This window comes from Haliaeetus leucocephalus, unplaced genomic scaffold (genome assembly GCF_000737465.1).
Source record: "Haliaeetus leucocephalus isolate CR32 unplaced genomic scaffold, Haliaeetus_leucocephalus-4.0 Scaffold162, whole genome shotgun sequence".
In the NCBI taxonomy this organism is placed as follows: Eukaryota; Metazoa; Chordata; class Aves; order Accipitriformes; family Accipitridae; genus Haliaeetus; species Haliaeetus leucocephalus.
Genome location: NW_010972598.1, coordinates 1080732 through 1099577, shown reverse-complemented (window position 1 = coordinate 1099577; position 18846 = coordinate 1080732). Strand labels below are relative to the sequence as shown.

At 35.9% G+C, this 18846-nt stretch overlaps 1 protein-coding gene across 1 annotated transcript in view; it reads right to left on the bottom strand.

The window, feature by feature from the left end:
- Positions 1–2522: 2522 nt before the first annotated feature.
- ADSS (adenylosuccinate synthase) overlaps positions 2523–18846 on the bottom strand; it is a 38613-nt gene continuing 22289 nt past the window's right edge. Inside the window, exons 5-13 of the mRNA XM_010562592.1 lie at positions 18778–18844; positions 15509–15616; positions 15144–15225; positions 13481–13607; positions 10437–10591; positions 9895–10019; positions 8721–8818; positions 3848–3997; positions 2523–3086 (exon numbers count right to left, since the gene is read on the bottom strand). Coding sequence (XP_010560894.1) covers positions 3034–3086; positions 3848–3997; positions 8721–8818; positions 9895–10019; positions 10437–10591; positions 13481–13607; positions 15144–15225; positions 15509–15616; positions 18778–18844 — 965 coding nt within the window. The 3' untranslated portion in view covers positions 2523–3033. The remainder of the gene's footprint in view (positions 3087–3847; positions 3998–8720; positions 8819–9894; positions 10020–10436; positions 10592–13480; positions 13608–15143; positions 15226–15508; positions 15617–18777; positions 18845–18846) is intronic.

Sequence of the window (18846 nt, the reverse complement as noted above, 5' to 3'; positions counted from 1 at the left end):
TTTGAGGCCAAAGGGCTCTTGACTAATGAAGGGAGAAAAAAAGCAGAACAGTGAATTTTGTCTGGAGAAAAAACTAAAAGCACCTTCAAAGACATGTAACTTTGCCCCTGCTAAACACACTGCTGGTGGTAGAGTATTAGGCTGTTCTTCTCTTCTTCCTCCTTGCTTCCATAGTTGAGCATAGCATGGCTTCAAGAGCAGAGCATACAGCACTTGAAACAACCTCCATAACTGTTAACATTTGTTTCTACAACATTCAGGTTGGTGATAACACATCCCAGCCTATTTCCCCATATGTACAAATGAAATACGGGGTAGAAAAAGTAGCATTGGGGGAGGGGAAAATTTGGTAGAATATAACCATTCTATAACCATTGTTTAACACCAGGAAAGTGTTTGTGCACCAGTCCAAGAACTCACTCTAGCAAAACTTATGCAAAACTGGCATTTGGGGACAACATAATAAGCTTTACAGATGTCAGGTTTAACCACCTGAAATTTAAAGAGGAAAAATTCTTCACTCCAGGTCACGAGAGCAAATATACGCCAACAGATCCCAGACCACATATTATCTGGACAAGCACTGGTAAGAGGATGTTTTCAACTTTCCAGGCCTGCACTTGAGTGGAAGAATCAAAGAAAAATCTCAGCTCAACTTAAGAGAAAGCAAAAGAACATAAATCACTCTCACGGAAGACAATTCTGTTTTGTTTCTTTAACTGCACAAATAGTTTGTACCATTTTAGCCTATAGCTATATTGCTTAGAAATCCTGCCACATCTGGGAAAATGAATTCCTCAACTGGAAAACAAGAGTAGTTTGTACAGTGGAGTTACAACAGTGAAAGAACTGAAAGAGGCCTTGAACTTGGAGGTCTCTGCTTGGCATAAGTGAAACACAACTATATAGTAAGCCCTCATTTATTCACTCACTGTAGAAGGAAAGCATGCTCTTGTTTGTTTATTTACTCACTCCTTGAACCAGCTAGGCCCCCAGTCCTTGCCTGGTAGTTTCACTGACAGCACAAATCCCCTTGGTGCCTTCTACAGCTACAGGAAGACAAGAATATTTAGTAATTATTACCTATTGTTCACATTGCAAGGTCAATTCCCTCCATCACCTAGAAAACAGTAGTATTTTTTTTCGTTCTAAATGAACATTGGAACTTATGTTTCACACAGTTATATCCTTCCTTCTCTTCACCAAGGAATTAGGAAGACATTTTTAACTCAAGATGTCCCTTAGCTAGGGAGGGAGGGTATGGTTCTCTCCTGGACTACGAGGCTGACACGAAAACTAGACCCTCATCCCCTCCATAAAAAACTGAGTATGAAGTTGTTTGGTTTTTAATGCTGAGGAGAATGATCTTTAAATGTATTTGCCAATGGTATCCTTCTCTTTCCACATATTACACAAGCAAAATACATACCCTGCTAACTGCTGTCACATGCAAACAATTCAATAGAAAGTGCTCCTTAAATATCAGCATTTTTATCCTTCAACCCTGCTGTTCCTCCCCTTATGATAAGCAATTTTATTTTATGCCAGTTGAGAACACAAACATTGTGCTGAACACCTCAACAGCAGCATCAATCCAACAAATCTACTGCATTTCAGGAAACGTCTGGTTACCCAAGACATAATCTGGAAGGCCTCATATCTTTTATTTTGCATTAAAAGTTTCTTATATTCACCTGCATAGCCAAAATCTACTAAACTAAATCTAAAACTCCTGCCCCACCCTGACACAAACTTGTTTTTAGGAAACAAAGTAAATTTTATTTTAAGTGAAAAGGAAGCACATGAATACCATAGCATAGTGTGTAAAAACAAAGTCATTCTCAAAAAATCTGGAAAGGGAATATGTAATTATTGAATTGTTGCCAAAACAAGTAACATTCTTTGGAATATATAATAATGGTTATAAATTAAAATAATTCTAGAACATTTCCCAACACTAATAAGCCAAAGTACGTCAGATGTCTTGAGGTGAATACTTGTTATTTTCCCTACATTTAAAGCAAATATATTGAATACTTTAAATGCTATTTCTAAAGCATCTTCAATTTATAATTATAAAAGTGTCTGTGCTTTGCCAGTTCTCCAGAGAAAGATCTTCTATTGGCTATATAGAAAGGAATTTAAAAGGGCATCAAAATGTTAGACTTCTCACCAAATATAAATATAACCTCATTTAATTAGGGAAACAGTTTGAGATATGCGCCTTGGAAGTAGAGAAGTACAGCGTTTTTAAAATACCAGAAAAAAAAAAAAAGAGTAACATTATAAAACATTTAACTCAAAATCAGAACAGTTCTTTAATAATCGCAAATGAACTTTTTACAATATCAATTTTCTAACTTTCTGGGCACACTTCCTGGTAAACACTTGAGTATCCTCTGTGAGTTACAAAGAGTAAGTTTCTGTGTTATACAGCTAAAAAAACCTGGACATTCTTAACAACTTGGTATCACATCTTTTTTTTTTTAAAAAAAACAGATCACACAATAATTTAGACAGCATTTATAGCATTATAAAATCAGAATCCCCCTCTTTAATCACTCACAAGAGCAGCCATTAAGAATACAACAGCTTTAGGAATACAAATAATGAGGATGTAAAACTATCTGTGCAAAACTGCATTATTTTTACTGTCTAAAATTTCAGGGAAGTAACACCGCCAAAAGCAGAGAGAGGATAACAAAGACAAACAGTCATGAAAGTAATGCTACCTTAGATTTTCAAACAGGAATTACATTATGAAGTAAATATTAGGTAAAGAAAAAAAAATAATCTGATGGCACCTTGAACAACAATGACAAGTATCCTGGAAATTGCAGTAGAACAAGAATTGATACAGGTTCATGTTAAAAGTCTCTTTCAGGAGTAGCGACTGATTTGGGGGTATCAACTCTAGCATTTCTTTCCATGCAAAAATCTATCTTTCCAACATCTTTGCTTTGCGGGCTACTAATGCATTTAAGAATGAGCAGTCTTTTGAGGAGTGTGCTTTCTTCCATGCATCTGAAATCTTTAAAACAGCTGGATCATTGATTCCCTGGATTTCCCTACTCCAATCCATTTAACTGCAGAAGAGAAAAGCAAACTTTTATTATAAGTAATACAAAGCAAGATTGGATTGTATCTTAAGATGAGATACAAACTTATCTTCTTAAGCACTTAAGTACCATAGTCTGAAGAAAAACACAGCATATAGTATTAGTATGTCAAGAAATGATAACTATGTCTATTGTTCTCAAAGTAAGAATGCATTGATAACTTAGAAAAGCAGGAACAGTCTTGAAGCTGCCATAATAAATAAATCAGTTTTCCAGATCATAGGAAAAAAGATACGTAGAAACTGTCAGAAAAGTAAAGATTTGCATCATCTCCTAATTCCTATCTTTGGATGGAACCACAGGATCATCTTTATTAGGGAGCATAAGAGAAATTTGTTAGTTTAGGACCTCTTACTGTCACACATATTTAAATTACATTGATATACCAGTAGTCCCACTGACTTTATAATGGCAGCAGAACTAAACCCCTATTATAACCAATCTGAAAAACACTTAAGCAAGTTATAAAAATCTCAGTTGAACAAGAACTATAGTATAAGCCAAAGAAAGAATGCATATTAGAACTTCCCAAAGCTTTCAATTCAACAGCTAAACAGATAAATAAAAAGAAGTAAAACAATAATTACAAGTATCACCAGGTACATCAGAATAAGCACAGCTGCAAACTAGTTTTCAATATTTTGAATGTTCATTAAGACAAAGTACAAGATAGGTTTCATGGAGCAGGAAAAAACCAAAACAACAACAAAAAAATCTGGATTACTTACCAGGAACACCCAACTCCATTTCTATAAAGCGAACATAATTTTGTGCATTTACAGGCAACTCATCAAATGTCCTTGCATTTGATATGTCTGTATCCCATCCTGGGAGTGTCTCATACTGAACCTCTACTTTATTTAAGACTTCCTGGTTGGCTGAGAAGCAAACAGGAACAAAAATATTATGTCCACAAAGATTATATATTCTCTACCACTAAATACATAACTGTAAAGCTTTTTATTCTTTTCTTATACAAACAGGTTTACTCATAAACTAATACCAGCACTGAAGGTGCTGAAGTGTCCTTTTTTGTTAATATAAGCAGAGAAAAAAAAAAATCCAGTAACTATCAGGACTTAGACTTTACGAATTCCAGTACTCACAGTCACATGCCTATATTTTGCTTAAAACGCAATCTTTTAAGTTCAGAAAACAACCTTTCAGGAAAAGTAATTCCCCAAAATGTTGATTTTTTTTTTTTTTTTCTGAACACATACCAAGATCCAACTCCCCCTTCACGAGGGAATTTGGTGATGTGAAAGCAAAATTAGGCACCAGCTTGTAAGTATCAGGCAGTTAAAACACATTTTAAAATGGCATAGGTTACTAAACATAGTCATAAGATGCAGTTCATACATAATAGATTTCTGATGCCCACAGACCCTTTGCCCCAAAACTCTACAATGAATTTGTCAATCAGTGTGGGGTCCCACATGATGTATGAACAGTAACTCTTCCAATTACTTCTCAGAATAGAAACAATGAGTGTATTCCATTTTGTCCTTCATTTGGTAACTTGCTACAATGTTGTCCATTAACTCTGAATCCTGTGATGATTTCAAGTACTGGAAAAGATGCTAGGCACATTGTTCTGGAACTGAATTATTCCAGTAATTATCTGAACATTAGTCTTGGAATGACAGTGGGCAGCAAAACAAAAGCCTTAAGCCTGAAAATCCTCAAAATACATTGATAAAAAAATGGGAGGTGTCAGGCATTCTTGCCATCCTGAAAAAGACAGAGTTCTGCCAAAGGCACTGTAATTAATGTTATGTAGGCTCCATGCCTCAGATCAAGTCATTCCTGCAAAGACAGCTAGTCAACCTGGGAAAGGGTTTTAGGTGCAAGAGGCACAGTAGAGGTGCAAATACAAAACCATCAGTGTGTGTGTAGCCAACAAACTCAGGCTCAGCATACTGAATAATTTGTCCTGGTGCAAATAAGATTTCGATAGTAGCAATGTTGTAAGGACAGCCTTTATAAACCAGGCATTTTGAGTAAGGGTGAAAGAGGACTATGCTCTACTGACTTCAAAGCCTACAACAGTGAAGAAATGCACAATTTTTGGACTGAGGTGTTCACAGGTTAAGGCAAATGATCCTGAATCAATACTTGTTGTAACCAGGACAGACAGGAAAATTAAGGACGTTGGGTTGCAGAGGCCAAGGATAAGCACTTTCTTTTATGTCATCAGTAGTAACAACTGAGGTGTCATCTGCTGTCCGGTTATGTTCAAAGTGTAAACCCACAAACTAATCTCTGGGCAGTGCAGATGGTCTAGAATAGGATGCTAGACTCTCTCTTTCTGAAGAAGGAAAGTGACTGAACACCTAACCTTGGAGGTCCACAGGCATTTTTTATTTTGAAGCCTCTCTGATGAGGCTAGCTGGGAGAAAGCTGAAAGCACTTAGAAATGAACGGTCTAATCTTGTCTACAATCTTCCATTACTCTGTATTAGTTCAATTCCTTACTTCCCCAAAAGAGAGGAAGAAAAAGAAGGGATAAATTTCTTGATGTTTCAAACAATTCTCTCGTTTTACTCCAGCAGGTGTGATAAAAGATAATGGGTGGGAAAGATAAGCCATAAACTGAGCTCAGTGTAGTAGCAGATGTAGTCACCATTTAGACTTCTCTGAGCTCTTCCCTTAGGGGATTTATCTTTTAGGCTTTCTGGAATATTCCCTATTAACAGCTGAATTAGGTAACAGAGAGAACAGATATAATGGTATTTGGTAGTCTGGTAGTATAATTTGGAGAAGGAATTATGTGATGTTATTTCCAACTCAAAAAAGAATAGCTGAAATTTAGAATCTTGGCACCATTTTAAGAGAAGGATCCTCCAGCAATTTCCTGAAACTGAACATAAAAACAGTTGTATAGGTCAGACCAAAGGTGCAACTAGCACAGTGTCCTAGCTCTTTAATCTACAGTAGATGCCCAGGGAAAGAGCACAAGAAAAAACAAAAGGCAAGCATGAAGTAAAGCTTCTCCAAAATAATCTCCCAATTTCCTAAGTTCCTGTGCTTTCAAAGTCTCCTGAGCTAGAGGTTGTGTCTGTCTGTGCTGAGATCACCTGATGCCTGAACTTGGACAGGAGTCGTTAGCAGGACTACACCACGGCTTTCGCATTCCTTTTAAACTGATCAGCTCAGAGCTAGCAGGGAGTTCTATCTTTCTTTCATAAACTCCTATGACTGAATAGAAATGGAGATACTGGCCAGCTCCATAGCAAAAGACTACAGCCTCAACGACACCAACTGAAGTCAGCTGTGAATTTACAAGACATTTTCAGTTCCTTCTTAACAGGAGATTATGAAATGCCCACAGAAATCTAAGCTAAAAAAACGGAGTGAGACTCGTATGATTCTCTGATCCAGCTGGAAAAAGGAACAATATATGAAATATGGCATGTTTTTCCTGAGATGGTGGGCACTGTGTGTGCTTCTAATTTAGAGACAGTCATTTCACAAGAAGGGTAAATCACTAACATCTCCAAGAGAGTGGGAGGGTAGGGAGGGGAGAGAGAAAGAAATACCCTGCCAGCAAGAGATTCCCAGACTAGATCTCTTCTAAATTAAATTCAAAATGTCAAAGAGGCAAGTTTTTAAAAATAAATTAATTATACAAGTGCACAGCATGCAGAGATGTAGACATCAAAAATAATCTAATGGTCTGCAAAACACAAAGTGTGAAGAAAGTTACCTTTTGTTTTTTATGCCAGGGGCAGGGGTAATAAGTAACCTGCAGCATATGTGCTGAAAATGCTGCCAAATGTTGAGGAGTATAGCAGAGAGAGAGGTGTGGAACACAGAGGCACTGTGAGAGACAGCATCTTCCAGCTTACCAGAAGTTCAGCTCAAACTCCTTCCTGACACTTAAGGAAGACAGCACGTCAACAGCAAAGACAACAACTTCTACTAAATTTCTACCAGAATTCTTAATTGTTCATACATTGAAGAAAAACACAGTTATGCAGGTCAGCCACGTTGTGGTGCTATGACCAAATGTCAGCTACCTGTTACCTGGGCATATACAAGGAGCAAAGTCTGCCCTCAGGAACTGTAACAAGATTCTTGTCCCATCTGAGACACAAAATGAATGGGGGAAAAAAAAAGTAATCACTTAAGTCTTAGCACTGGAAAACATGGCCACCTATTTATGTCATCTTTAATGACGGACTGCCAGAGAAGGTCCTCCTGGCTTGAGCACACGAAGTCCAAATAGCCCCCAGCTTAGATGACAGGGCTACAGATGAAGCATTTACTAAGTAGTTCTCAATTCAAACATGCAATCCCCATTACGTTCAACAGCCATCTAAAGTACACACAAATTTCCTTAATATTTTGATAAGGGTATCGATCAGGGAATACGAGTCTTAAAAGGGAAAAGCATTCCCTGGTTTAGTGCAAGATGAGTAGTAAATTTCCTGAATAAAAGTGCATGCCATGTCATTCAGTATGCATTCAGATTGTAACTGGCACTTTTGTTTGAAGATACTGGAAGGCAAATCAATTAGAGAACTCCCCCAAGCACATGGAGAAACAAGATTTTTTATTAATGCCTTATGAATTTCCCTAACAGGTACGTGCTATTTGCAAGAACTACTGGCAGATCATCACTTATTCCTTTATACATAATTACATCTTTATACTACATAAATCCTGCTGTGAGTTGTATCTGATTACTACAGTTGATCTCCTCACCCACAAAAAGTTCTCTGCTGATGATATCACATGAAAAATTGTAACCTGCGACCAGCATCAAACCCTGAGGTAGCAATTAGAACAGAAACAGGCATCTATGCGCACATTAGAAAATGAGAAAGCCCAATCTTTAGTACTAGTTAACATTCTTCCTTTTTCTGGAGTATCTCTGCTACAGCAAACTGAAAAAGATGCATTATCCATGAAAACACTAGGCTTAATATTTGAATATTTTAACATGCAGATACATTTTTCAGGTAAAAATGATCACTGTCCTCCTCAGGAACTATACTTTCTATCATGCCAAGCTGATGTATGGTGGTCCTGAATCAGAAAACAGTCTTGCTTTCATCTAAACTAATTGCTCATTTCCTCCCCCACCCCTTCTCCCTTTTTTCCATTGCGTAGGTGTGACAGGTTTTTGGCTACTCTGTGAACCATTAAAGGGAAATGAACTGTTAGAAATATAACACAGGGAGAGAAAAATCTGGTTTTTCAACCAGATCAGTTCTCTCATGTGGTTCACCACATGCTTAAATGAAGACTTGTCCTGCTAGAAGAGGGGATGAATACAGTAGTGGGAATAAGACACCGGGTTTAGAGTGTGAAACAAGCTTCCAATCTAGCTTGAAGGTAATGCAGGCTGTATTAAAGGAAAGGGATAAAGCAGTAACAACCTTCACATTTAAGAAGCTTTATACAGCACTTTGCATCTTTCTAGTAGATAAATGACAGTATTTGGTACAGGTACAGGTGTGGTACAGTGTGTCTCTGTGCATTTGGGAAGACGTTAATGTCTTGATGCTGCATAAATTTTACAAGTAAAAGTCAAATGCATTTAAGTATCAGATTACAGTTCACTAAAATCTAAAATTGTTAAACAAGCAGTCTTACCAGGAAAATGAGGTATGATTTCACCATCTAGTTTGTATGCAACACCAACTTTGATTTCTGGAAATACATCCAAGATATCCAATTTGGTAAGTGCCAATCTATACAGAAACATGACTCTGGTTAAACAAGTTCAACACCTCTCAACTCTCATCACATTGTAAAAATACCAAAAGAAAAATTGATTCCTGCACATTGCAATTAATTCTTTCCTTAGAAAAATAGCTTGTATGGCACTAATCTATTTATCTGGTGTGACTTTAAAACAAAAAAGAGAAGAAAACTTAAACAGGCTTTTTGTTGCATCCGCATCCTTAGATTTACTACTGTAAGAAAACGGCAAAATTCAAAGAACAGGTATTCTCCAATTAAAGTTACTGGTCTATAGCTTTAAGTCTTAGAATTTTAATTGGTCAGGGTGCTGCCAAGATACTTTATGACCATTCATTTCAGATGGCTTCATAGCACGATGCCTGTTGCTGTCTGTTCCTGTCCTCTGCCAAATGTTCCTGTCCTACAGTGAAAGCAGCAAAATAATCAAACACTGGCTCTGTAAATACCTGGCTGCATCCTATTTTAAATAAAAAACACAAAGGACAAGAAAAACAGGAAAATGTAAGTAAAGCATGTATTTACATAGTTTGATCTACTAGAAATTTTATACCAGTTTTGTTTCAGATACCTATTTTTCATTTTAGTTAAAATCCCAAAGTCATATCAGAATTTTCTACACTTACACATACTGCTGAAGATACTGATGGGTTCCCATCTGTCTTATTTTGAAAACAAACTAACAAAACAAAACCCCACAAACTATATCAGGTTTTAAGGCCCTTGTAATGAATTTGATTTGGTTTGGCAGGATGGCAGGGGTTGGGGTACCTTGAAGCATCAAGTACTAAGATATGTAAGTGCTTCTTGGATCATTTTAAATGAGAAACAACAACATGCCACAAGTAAAGGAAAGAAAAATTTATGAGTATGAAAATGTCAAATAAAAAAACATTTAATGCTAGGAAAAATGAAGGACAGTTAATTTATCAAAATATCAAAACAATCAACAAATGAATACTAACAGTCTGAATGTTACTAACTAGTATATGTACAATTTACAGTAATCTGTAGCATTTCATGCTTTTTATGTCAAGTTGCCAGCAAAGCTGTCAAAATAACTCACGCAGTAAATCCATTAATCATGTAGGCATATCGGAGTAACACAAGGTCCAGCCAGCCACATCTTCTTTTTCTACCAGTGGTAACGCCAAACTCTTTACCTCTCGTTTGCAGCAATTCTCCAATTTCCTAACAAAGAGTAATACTATTACATGAGCCTTTTTTTTTTTATTTGCAATATATGATGCAGGTGTATATTTAACAACATTGTAAATTACCTTAAAAGTTCTTTCCCCAATTTTTCACAAAGTTGTCCATTGGGATGAAAATAGAAATACAAAATGCTATTTCTAATTCAAGAGAATGCTATTTGAGCAAATCTCTCAAAATTTGTTCCTGCTCTAGCCTTCTATTCCACAGGAAGGTCTGAGAAACTGACAATCAGATTTGGCAGTCCTGTAAGCTCAGTCTAGAATCGGAAGAATGAGACATCCAAACACACTGTCATCTACTTGCATTTAACCAGTAACACTGATTTAACATAAGACAGACACACCAAGTTATTTCGCCCAGTTACAGGTCACATCTAGGGCTGATAATACTCACATTATTTTGTTCTGTAGGAAAGGCACCGATTCCAACTCTTGTTGTATATGCTTTCACAACTCCATACACTTCCCCGACATTCTGCGGTGGCATGCCCAGACCTGTACACACACCTCCAACTGTGCAGTTTGATGAAGTCACAAAAGGATATGTGCCTATTAAAAAAAATTTGTTTTAAAAACTTACTAAAACACTGGTTTTAAACTATTAAAAAAATATGCATATAAAAATCTAACCTGGTGAGGATTAGTACTTGCATTGCACTTACCTAGGTGTTACACACTAAAAAAGAAAACACACAATAAATGTATTTTGTGGTCAAGAAGATATTTAATGAGCTCTTAGCTTTGTATGTACATTGTCTGATCCTTCTTTACTGAAAAAGGTAGGAATCTTACCACTTACTTCAACTGGTACAGATGCAAAAGTTGACTACATGACAATTCTGAATGATCATACAAGTCAAAAATTGCAGTAAGACAGCAGAAAACCATGCCTTGCTATCTTACATAAAATATACTCACTAATAGAACAATGAAAATTTCAAGGGAGACTCTTCTCTTAAGAAAATGGTATTAAAAGGTTAGAAAACACAAGTTTATCACTTTTCATTTTGGGAGAAAAAATAAAATACAAGCTCTACAAACTGGTCAGCACGTATTAAGGGTAAGAAATTGCAAAGAAATGTAGAATTCCAGAAAGAAAAATTTTGCTTACATAATCAAATGAAAAAAAAAAAAAATTTCCACAATTAAAGAAGGGAAAAAAAAATAAAAAAGAAAAAAAAAGAGTCCTGGAATATAGTCTAGTTCATTAGTGGTGAGAGTTTGTCTCTAATTAAATATTCAGCCCTCGTTTAAAAAACAGCCTGGACAGCAAAGATAAAAGAGTTAAACATCTCAAAATCCTTGGGTTTACACTTTTTTTTTTTTTTTTTTTAAAGTAATGGAAGATGAAACGAAGCATGCCAATCCTTAGTTGATTTGAATTGTGAACAAACACTTCAGCCACACAGTAACTACATATAAGTGAGAAACTTCTACCTCATGCTTCAGACTTTCTTTTCTTTTGGTATAAGAATCAGAAATGGACAAGAGAGGAACAGCCAAAACAAAAGGAAATGAAAGCAATATAGACAACTTTAAAAAGGTAGAACCCTTCAGAGACTGTTCAGTGAGGTTTTGCAAACTAGCTTCAGGTATCTCTAGCTTCTTTTGTCTAACTCAACAAGAGAAAGACACAGACTTACAGGTGATATGTCACACCAGTTTGCAAGCACTAATTAGTTTTTATCCTTCTTTGGACACCAAAGTTGAGCTTTTCTTTACTGACAGAAAATACAGCTAGTGGATGTCACAGAGTCAATGAGACAATTCTTACTCATTTTCAGCTCCCAGCCTGGTGTAGTGACATTGGTTTCTCCTCACTCAGTGTTTAAATACACAGAAGACCACACACCTCAACCCCTACACCCCAACCCCCAGACACATGCACATGTGAACTTCATTACACGCTCCAGAAAAGCAGGATGGACTGCAAGGCTGGGGATTTACCATCTTCACCATCAACAGACACACACTCATAAAACTCACTTCAGTATTAAGACTTCTGTGCACAAAGGCACAGAAAAGAGCCCCGTTCAGAATGCTCAATAATCAAATTTGGCATTGTAACATCTTTTGACTGGGACTTGTCTATTGTTAACCCAAGTGCCCAATCCACTCATGGTATCTACCTAAGGAGAGCAGATATACTCTCTGTGTGTGGGTCTCACAGCACAGGCAGGAGAAAAATGTAAGTGCCCGAACAATTCTGTACATATTATAGACATATCTGATGAGTTTCAGACTATTTGCATTTCCTATACATACATGAAATCTAAAATCCTCACTACTTACAAAAAACACACCCCCCCTAGAGTTTTCTCCAAATATCTCAAGTTTTGCATCAAAACATTTCCCTGTGACAAGCATATTTGAAGACTTCTTTCTCTTTTTTTTTTTATTGTTTTTGACTTTTTAAAAAAGGAAGTTTCTTCCAATATTCAGATTATTATGGGAAAACTTGGTGCTTACACTTACAGTGACCAGCCTTAGACGCATCTTCCTTGTGTCAGGAGAGGAGAGAAAGAGGCACAAGAAAGAGGCTTTCAAACTCACTATATTTGAAAATGCCTAATATCAGAACTCCTATCAGTTGAAAGCAGAGTGTGTACCAATTTTGTATTTGTTTGACCGTAGTTCTTACAGGTTTCAATTTCAGGCTTAAGCATCTTTCCAACAATAAAAATGATGCAGTTATAAGGCTAGTGAGACTGAAGAAAAATGGGACAAAATGCAGGAGCCAATCATATAGGCTGCTTACGCCTATACAGAGGTATAATAATTTATCTGTCCTTGCAACATAATGATAACAAACATAATAATCTCAAAAAAAAAAAGCTGCTTCTATCAAGAAGCTTCTAATTTTATGAGCAAAATTACAGTGTTTTAAGAAAAACTTCACCATTTATAATTTCAAATTGATTGGGATAATATTTTACTCTTGCCTCATTAGCAATCCAGATTCCCAACATCTTTCCTTACACCATGAAACAGTTGAAAACTAAATGTTATACAAAGGGTTTTTAAAAAAAAAAAAAAAGGCAAGCTGATTCTTCAAAAGTCAACAACTACTTTGCATATATACCTTGCCTCTCAAAGCTCTCCATTTTAGTTCTCAAGTGTCTTCCACAGACATATACAACTGTGAGTTATTTCATATGAAATTTATAGACACTGAAGTAATAGTTACACTCTACTTAAGAAAAGTCCCTTGATCTTTACTGTCATTCAAATAATTAATCTTGGGAGAGTCTAAAGCTTTTTTGATTTAATTAAAAACTTCTTCTTCTAATTATTTGCTAGTCATATAGAGTACTGTTCTTCCCAAATACCAAACATTTCTGCCGTAAGAACAGCTAAGCACGGAAGAGTTTATATTTAGTGTTCCTCTTTCACAACGTAAGTATACAGCAACGTGTCTCTCAAAAAGGTTATACCTACCAAAATCAATGTCCAGCAGTGCTGCATTTGCACCTTCTACTAAGATCTTCTTTGGTGGTCCATGTAAAGCCTCATACATGAAATAAACACCATCCCTTACCATTGGTTTTATTTTCTCCATGCAGCCCTGAATAATACAAAAGACTATTGTATAGTATAATTTCATTATGATAAAGCCAGCCAGAGTACAAGTGCTATTCCTCTCTCATAACAATGCTCTTATTCCTTTTGAAAAGGAAAAGCAAACAAAGAAATGCTAAATATGCCATAATGGGTGAACAGGGGAAGGAAGAACATTAGACTCTGATGTATACAATAGACATGTATGCTCTTCCTAGGAGGAAAGAAAGAACAAAAGAGGGGAAAAAGGGGGGGTGGGGGGGTGGGGGGTATAAATTCCAAACTTTTGAAATGGTTCAACTCAAGCTTGATTATAATCACAATACTTTACTGTATTCGGTAATTCATTTCCAAGTGTTCAAAATTTCTCCCCCAAAACCAGCATGTGGGGAGTTCCGCTTCTGGCCATCTGAAGCCAACAAATGCACACAACTATAAAGCAGCATTAATTTGTGACATATATACAGGTATGTTTGTAAGTAGAAGTAAAAAGTTATTTATTGGAATTAAGTGTGAAGTGCCTGAATGCCACTGAGTGGCTGGATGTAAGAAGCCGGTAATGTTCAGATTAACACTTGGTACACAGCCCTTTCCCCATGAGAACATATGAAGTTCTCATTCTAATGATTCACTTCACATGAAATATAACACTTTGTCTTTCAGAATTTAATCAAGTGCATAGCATAAAACAAACATTAAGTGCAAGTAATTTTCCTCAAGCTACAAATAGCTTCAGATATTCTATAATCCTAATGTGTACTAAGTAAACTATAAAGCATTATAAAACACTCAACTTGAACTGATTTTTAGGTCTACATATTGATAAAAATACTACAGCTCAACATAGTCTCACACAGTTAAGTTTCTATAAAATGCATGAACAAAAAGGCTGGGTAAGGGTAAAACACCTGACAATTTCTTCCAAATAAGAACTTAGGTGCATCGCAAAAATCACACTGTTAGGCATAAGAAAATTAATACTAGTGAGAAATCTCACAGCTGGCCCAATTGCAGGGAAAACATCAAATCAGAATTCATAATTAACCAGAAGACTAGTCTGCTGGCAGTCAGGCTTGATTAGTTCTGCTGCTATCAACTTACATTTTAACATGTTGTTCGTATTTTTTTTCTTCCCTTAAGGCTTATTAGAATAATAATTTACTTCAGTTCTTAAGTTTCTGACACAAGGAATTAATATTGTGCTTTACAATGAAACATACCTTCCCCAACTACTATTTTAGGGTTTTTTTCTCCTAGCCAGTATGTTTGAGCAAGTGGAAATCAAAAATAATTCTCCCTATACAAGCCTTTTTCTTAGAAGTTCACAGTATTTCTCTTGAAATTTTGAAATGCTGCATAAAGCAGGGTCAAAAGTGTCTTTAGGGATGCTAGCAGACTCTTTAAAATTGATACATACCAATTTCCTGTAATATGTGTTATGTTTTAACTCCTCACACAAGGGCAAGCATCAGTCACCAGGAAATTTACATATCAGTAACTGCACACAGTGATTACATCATTTAACAGACAGAAGCAGGCTTACCTTGAGCTTTTTCAATTCCCCTTCAATATCTATCTCTAAGGTAGGATATATCGCTTTGTACTGATTGGCTAACACTTTGAACCTGGAAGGTAAAAATGCTTCACTAAGGTTTTTGTTTGTTTTCCTCCTCATGCCCCCACCAACCTTAGGTTTTACTGGTTACATATCTGCAATTATCTGGTGAATAAACAGTTTTAAACAATAAAATATTTTAACAATTATAAAAGAGAAAAATTAATAAAATTATAAATAAAATTAATTTCATATTTTACAATAATTTTTAATATAAAAAGTAACAGCAACCAGAGTAGTACCCAGAAACTGAAAACTATGCTTAAAACTGTGCATTAAAATACAGAAATTACCTCTCAGAAAATTCATCAAAATCAGAAACAAGATCACACATTCTGAGTCCACTTCGAGCTGCTTTTGAAGAATATACTGGACCAATTCCTTTTTTGGTAGTTCCCAAACTTTCAAAAGATAATAACAGGAGTTATTCTTGATATAAAACTAAGATGCGTTTTCTTTAAAGCTAATACCTCCTTAGCATAAAATAAAATGCTGTTAATTGTGAGCATTTAGAACTTTGTTTTAAGCACTTAAAACATGAGATACTTTTAATATGCAACTTAGTTTCAGAATATCACTGTTTATAGACATAAAGATATTAATCTCCCACACACTTCTGGTTTTAAACCAATAACTCTTCATACTTCAGTGAACAATTACGTATTTATTTGTACGCAATTCCCAACTTTTACACTTAAGGAACTGAATGCCAAGACAACATCCTGCAGTACTATGAACTGAAACTAACTAAACACTTTCCTAAAAAGCTGTCCTGAAGACCTAAAGAAAGTCCTCCATAATGCAACAGCACAAACTGTATGGATTTCAAGTTTGTATGTAAGAAATATTTCATTTAATTCTAAATACCTCAGCTGGAGCCAGGAAAACAAATTGCTACCGAGCATCTAAGAGGGACAATGATACTCAAAATGCTGTACATTAGCACGGGTTCAGGAATAGATTTTCCACTGTAGCTGATTCTGAAAACCTGAATTCTTTTCCTTACCCTTACCTACCCACTCTACACGAAAGCCTTTTTCAGCTTAAGTCAGTGATAACAAAAGATACAATTTACTTGCACTGACTTTACTGTCAGAGAAGTACAGCTAGTTCATTCAGAAAGTGTCTTCTGCCAGAGTCTTGCTAAATAGCTATCAAAATGGAGCCAAACTGCACTCATCATAGGTAGATTATCAAACACCTTCCCCATCACTCTCAAAAGCTTAAGTAACTTTTTAAAAAGTGAACAGGTGTGCAGCATTTTCAGAAATGTGCTGTACATTGCTAAGCTTAGTTTTGCACTTAGTTTTAACTGTTTTGCTTGTTGTTTTTTCCCTGAGCAGACACACAGAGCCTTATCTTCTTCAATTATAAATTCTGCATATGCAGAGTGGCCCAGATTTCTTCAAACTGCCTTGAAGGTACCATACCATAACTCGATTCAAGAGGGACTCCATTGCAAGTAGAAGGTACAGGTCATATCTAAACTTTAACATAAAGGGTATCAATTGGTTTGTGAGTGAACTGAAACACAGTTCATAATCAGTACATAATTCATTTTAGTTAGGTCATTAGTAGTTTGGAGTAGATTAAAGAATACTCTTGGAAAAAAACAGATTCTTCCAATTGGACTCAATACTGAGTAATCTCAGGGAGTGATGTGTTTGCCTCCAGTGCAAGAAGACAGACATTCTGATCAACTTTGCATTATACAGTATCATTAACCAGACCAGGACACTGTGGCTTAAACAGTTGTTTAATTCACACCCTCCACAGAGAACTTTTTTAAGGAGGAGTTGGTTTCCATTTATTTTGTTTCATTAAGACCTGCCAATTCACAAAAGAGTTAAGCTGTCAGAAGACTGTATTTATAGAAGTTAAAACAACTGTATAAACATAATATACTATATTAGTTTACCTTTTCTATAACCTTTCTGCAACGGAAGCTACATGAGCCTTACTTGTGACTGTTTTTGAGCTACATTTGAACAGATAAAAGCATTCAGTTAAAAAATAAACTTTCTATTTATAATGATCAACTTTGAAGTGTTACACACAAAAGAATTTTAATACCAAATATGCTATGCAGTCAAATCTACCGTTCGACATGCTAGCAGGCTATTTCAATTCTCCACCCCACCGCCAAACAGGAGACAGTCTTTTGATAAGTAGTTCATGATAGCCTGCTCTTAACCAGCCTGTAATAGTTCTCCCCCCGCCAAAGTCACTTACAGAGCCTTAAAATTTAGAAGGAAATAGATAGTTTAGCATTTTCAATCCATCAGCAGTTCTAACAAGCTTGAAAACTGTATGATTGTTGCAGAATTTCAAGAACCCCACAGAAAGAAGAAATACAGCCCTTTTAAGAGTGACTTAAGTTTTTTAACTTTGAATGTAACTTTTTTTCTGGGTTTCTTTAAAACAAATTAATTGGAGAAAAGTGGTTATTTCTTCATTGGGCTTCCCCTTACAACCTTTAACACTAACTAATAAAGTGGTTCCTTCTCACAAGTAGCTGACTGACTGACAGTGTTTTTAACTGCAAATATTGTTATACAGCAATTTTAGTTTGTGGTCCGTAAACATTCAAGCACAGCTGATATACACATACTAGCTCATACAAGAAAAATACGTATATTCTTCCATATACATTATATAGACATATATATGTATGTTCGTCCTGTTTACTTTGTAATTCCTAAAATAGCAGGTAACAAGACAGCTGGTACAGCACAGTCAAGTGCGAAAATGACCCAGTGTAAGAATAATTGACAAGTTATCACTCAATATCAACCTGTGTAAAGCAAGATATGCCCAAATCAGACATTCTTTTAAATGTTATTGTCATGGATGATACCTTTTACAGGTCTCAGTAAGGAAGCCTGAATTACTTTTCATCCATCAGACAAACTTCCAAGAAGAGAGATTAAGTTCACTGGTATCTCAGAAGTCTATAGTGCTGCATTACTTTCCAGCTGTAGACATGGCACAGTTAATTCTGCCAGCTTTTTCCCCATCCTCAAGAACTAGTGAGCTACTTGAAAATCACAAGATAGAAACATAGCAGCTAGTTTCTAAAAGTTTCAAAAGCTTCAGAAAGTCAGTAGCAGCATGTAGTAGACAACGTGAACACTTACATGCACTTCTGACAATGAAGCATTGTGAGATACCAAATCAGTCATATCAGACCTTTCAGTTATTTGGAGATGACGAAAGGGTCTTTTGATCTTCATAAACAGAAATATATTTTTACAGAAACAAACACCTCCAGTAAACAAAACATTAGGAAGCAGGAACACTTTTTATAAAGCAAATTAGGAACTAGGAACTTTTTTGTAAGGCGAAATATCAAGATACAACCCTTTCATTAAGAATATAATCTTTTTGCTAGCCACTGGCGGACAAAAGTGTAAGAAATGATCCCTGCATACTCCACATTGAAGAGTTATAAGGATAATTAATACTTGTTTAAACTCAATGACAAACAATAACAGAAGTCCAATGTATCAAGTCATACATTTGTACTAAGTCATCCTATGTTTGACAAAACAAAACTACCTACTTCTTTCCTGCTTGTTCTTGCCTCTGTTGTTCTTGGATGCCATCAGCAGCCTGGTGGAAATCAAATACT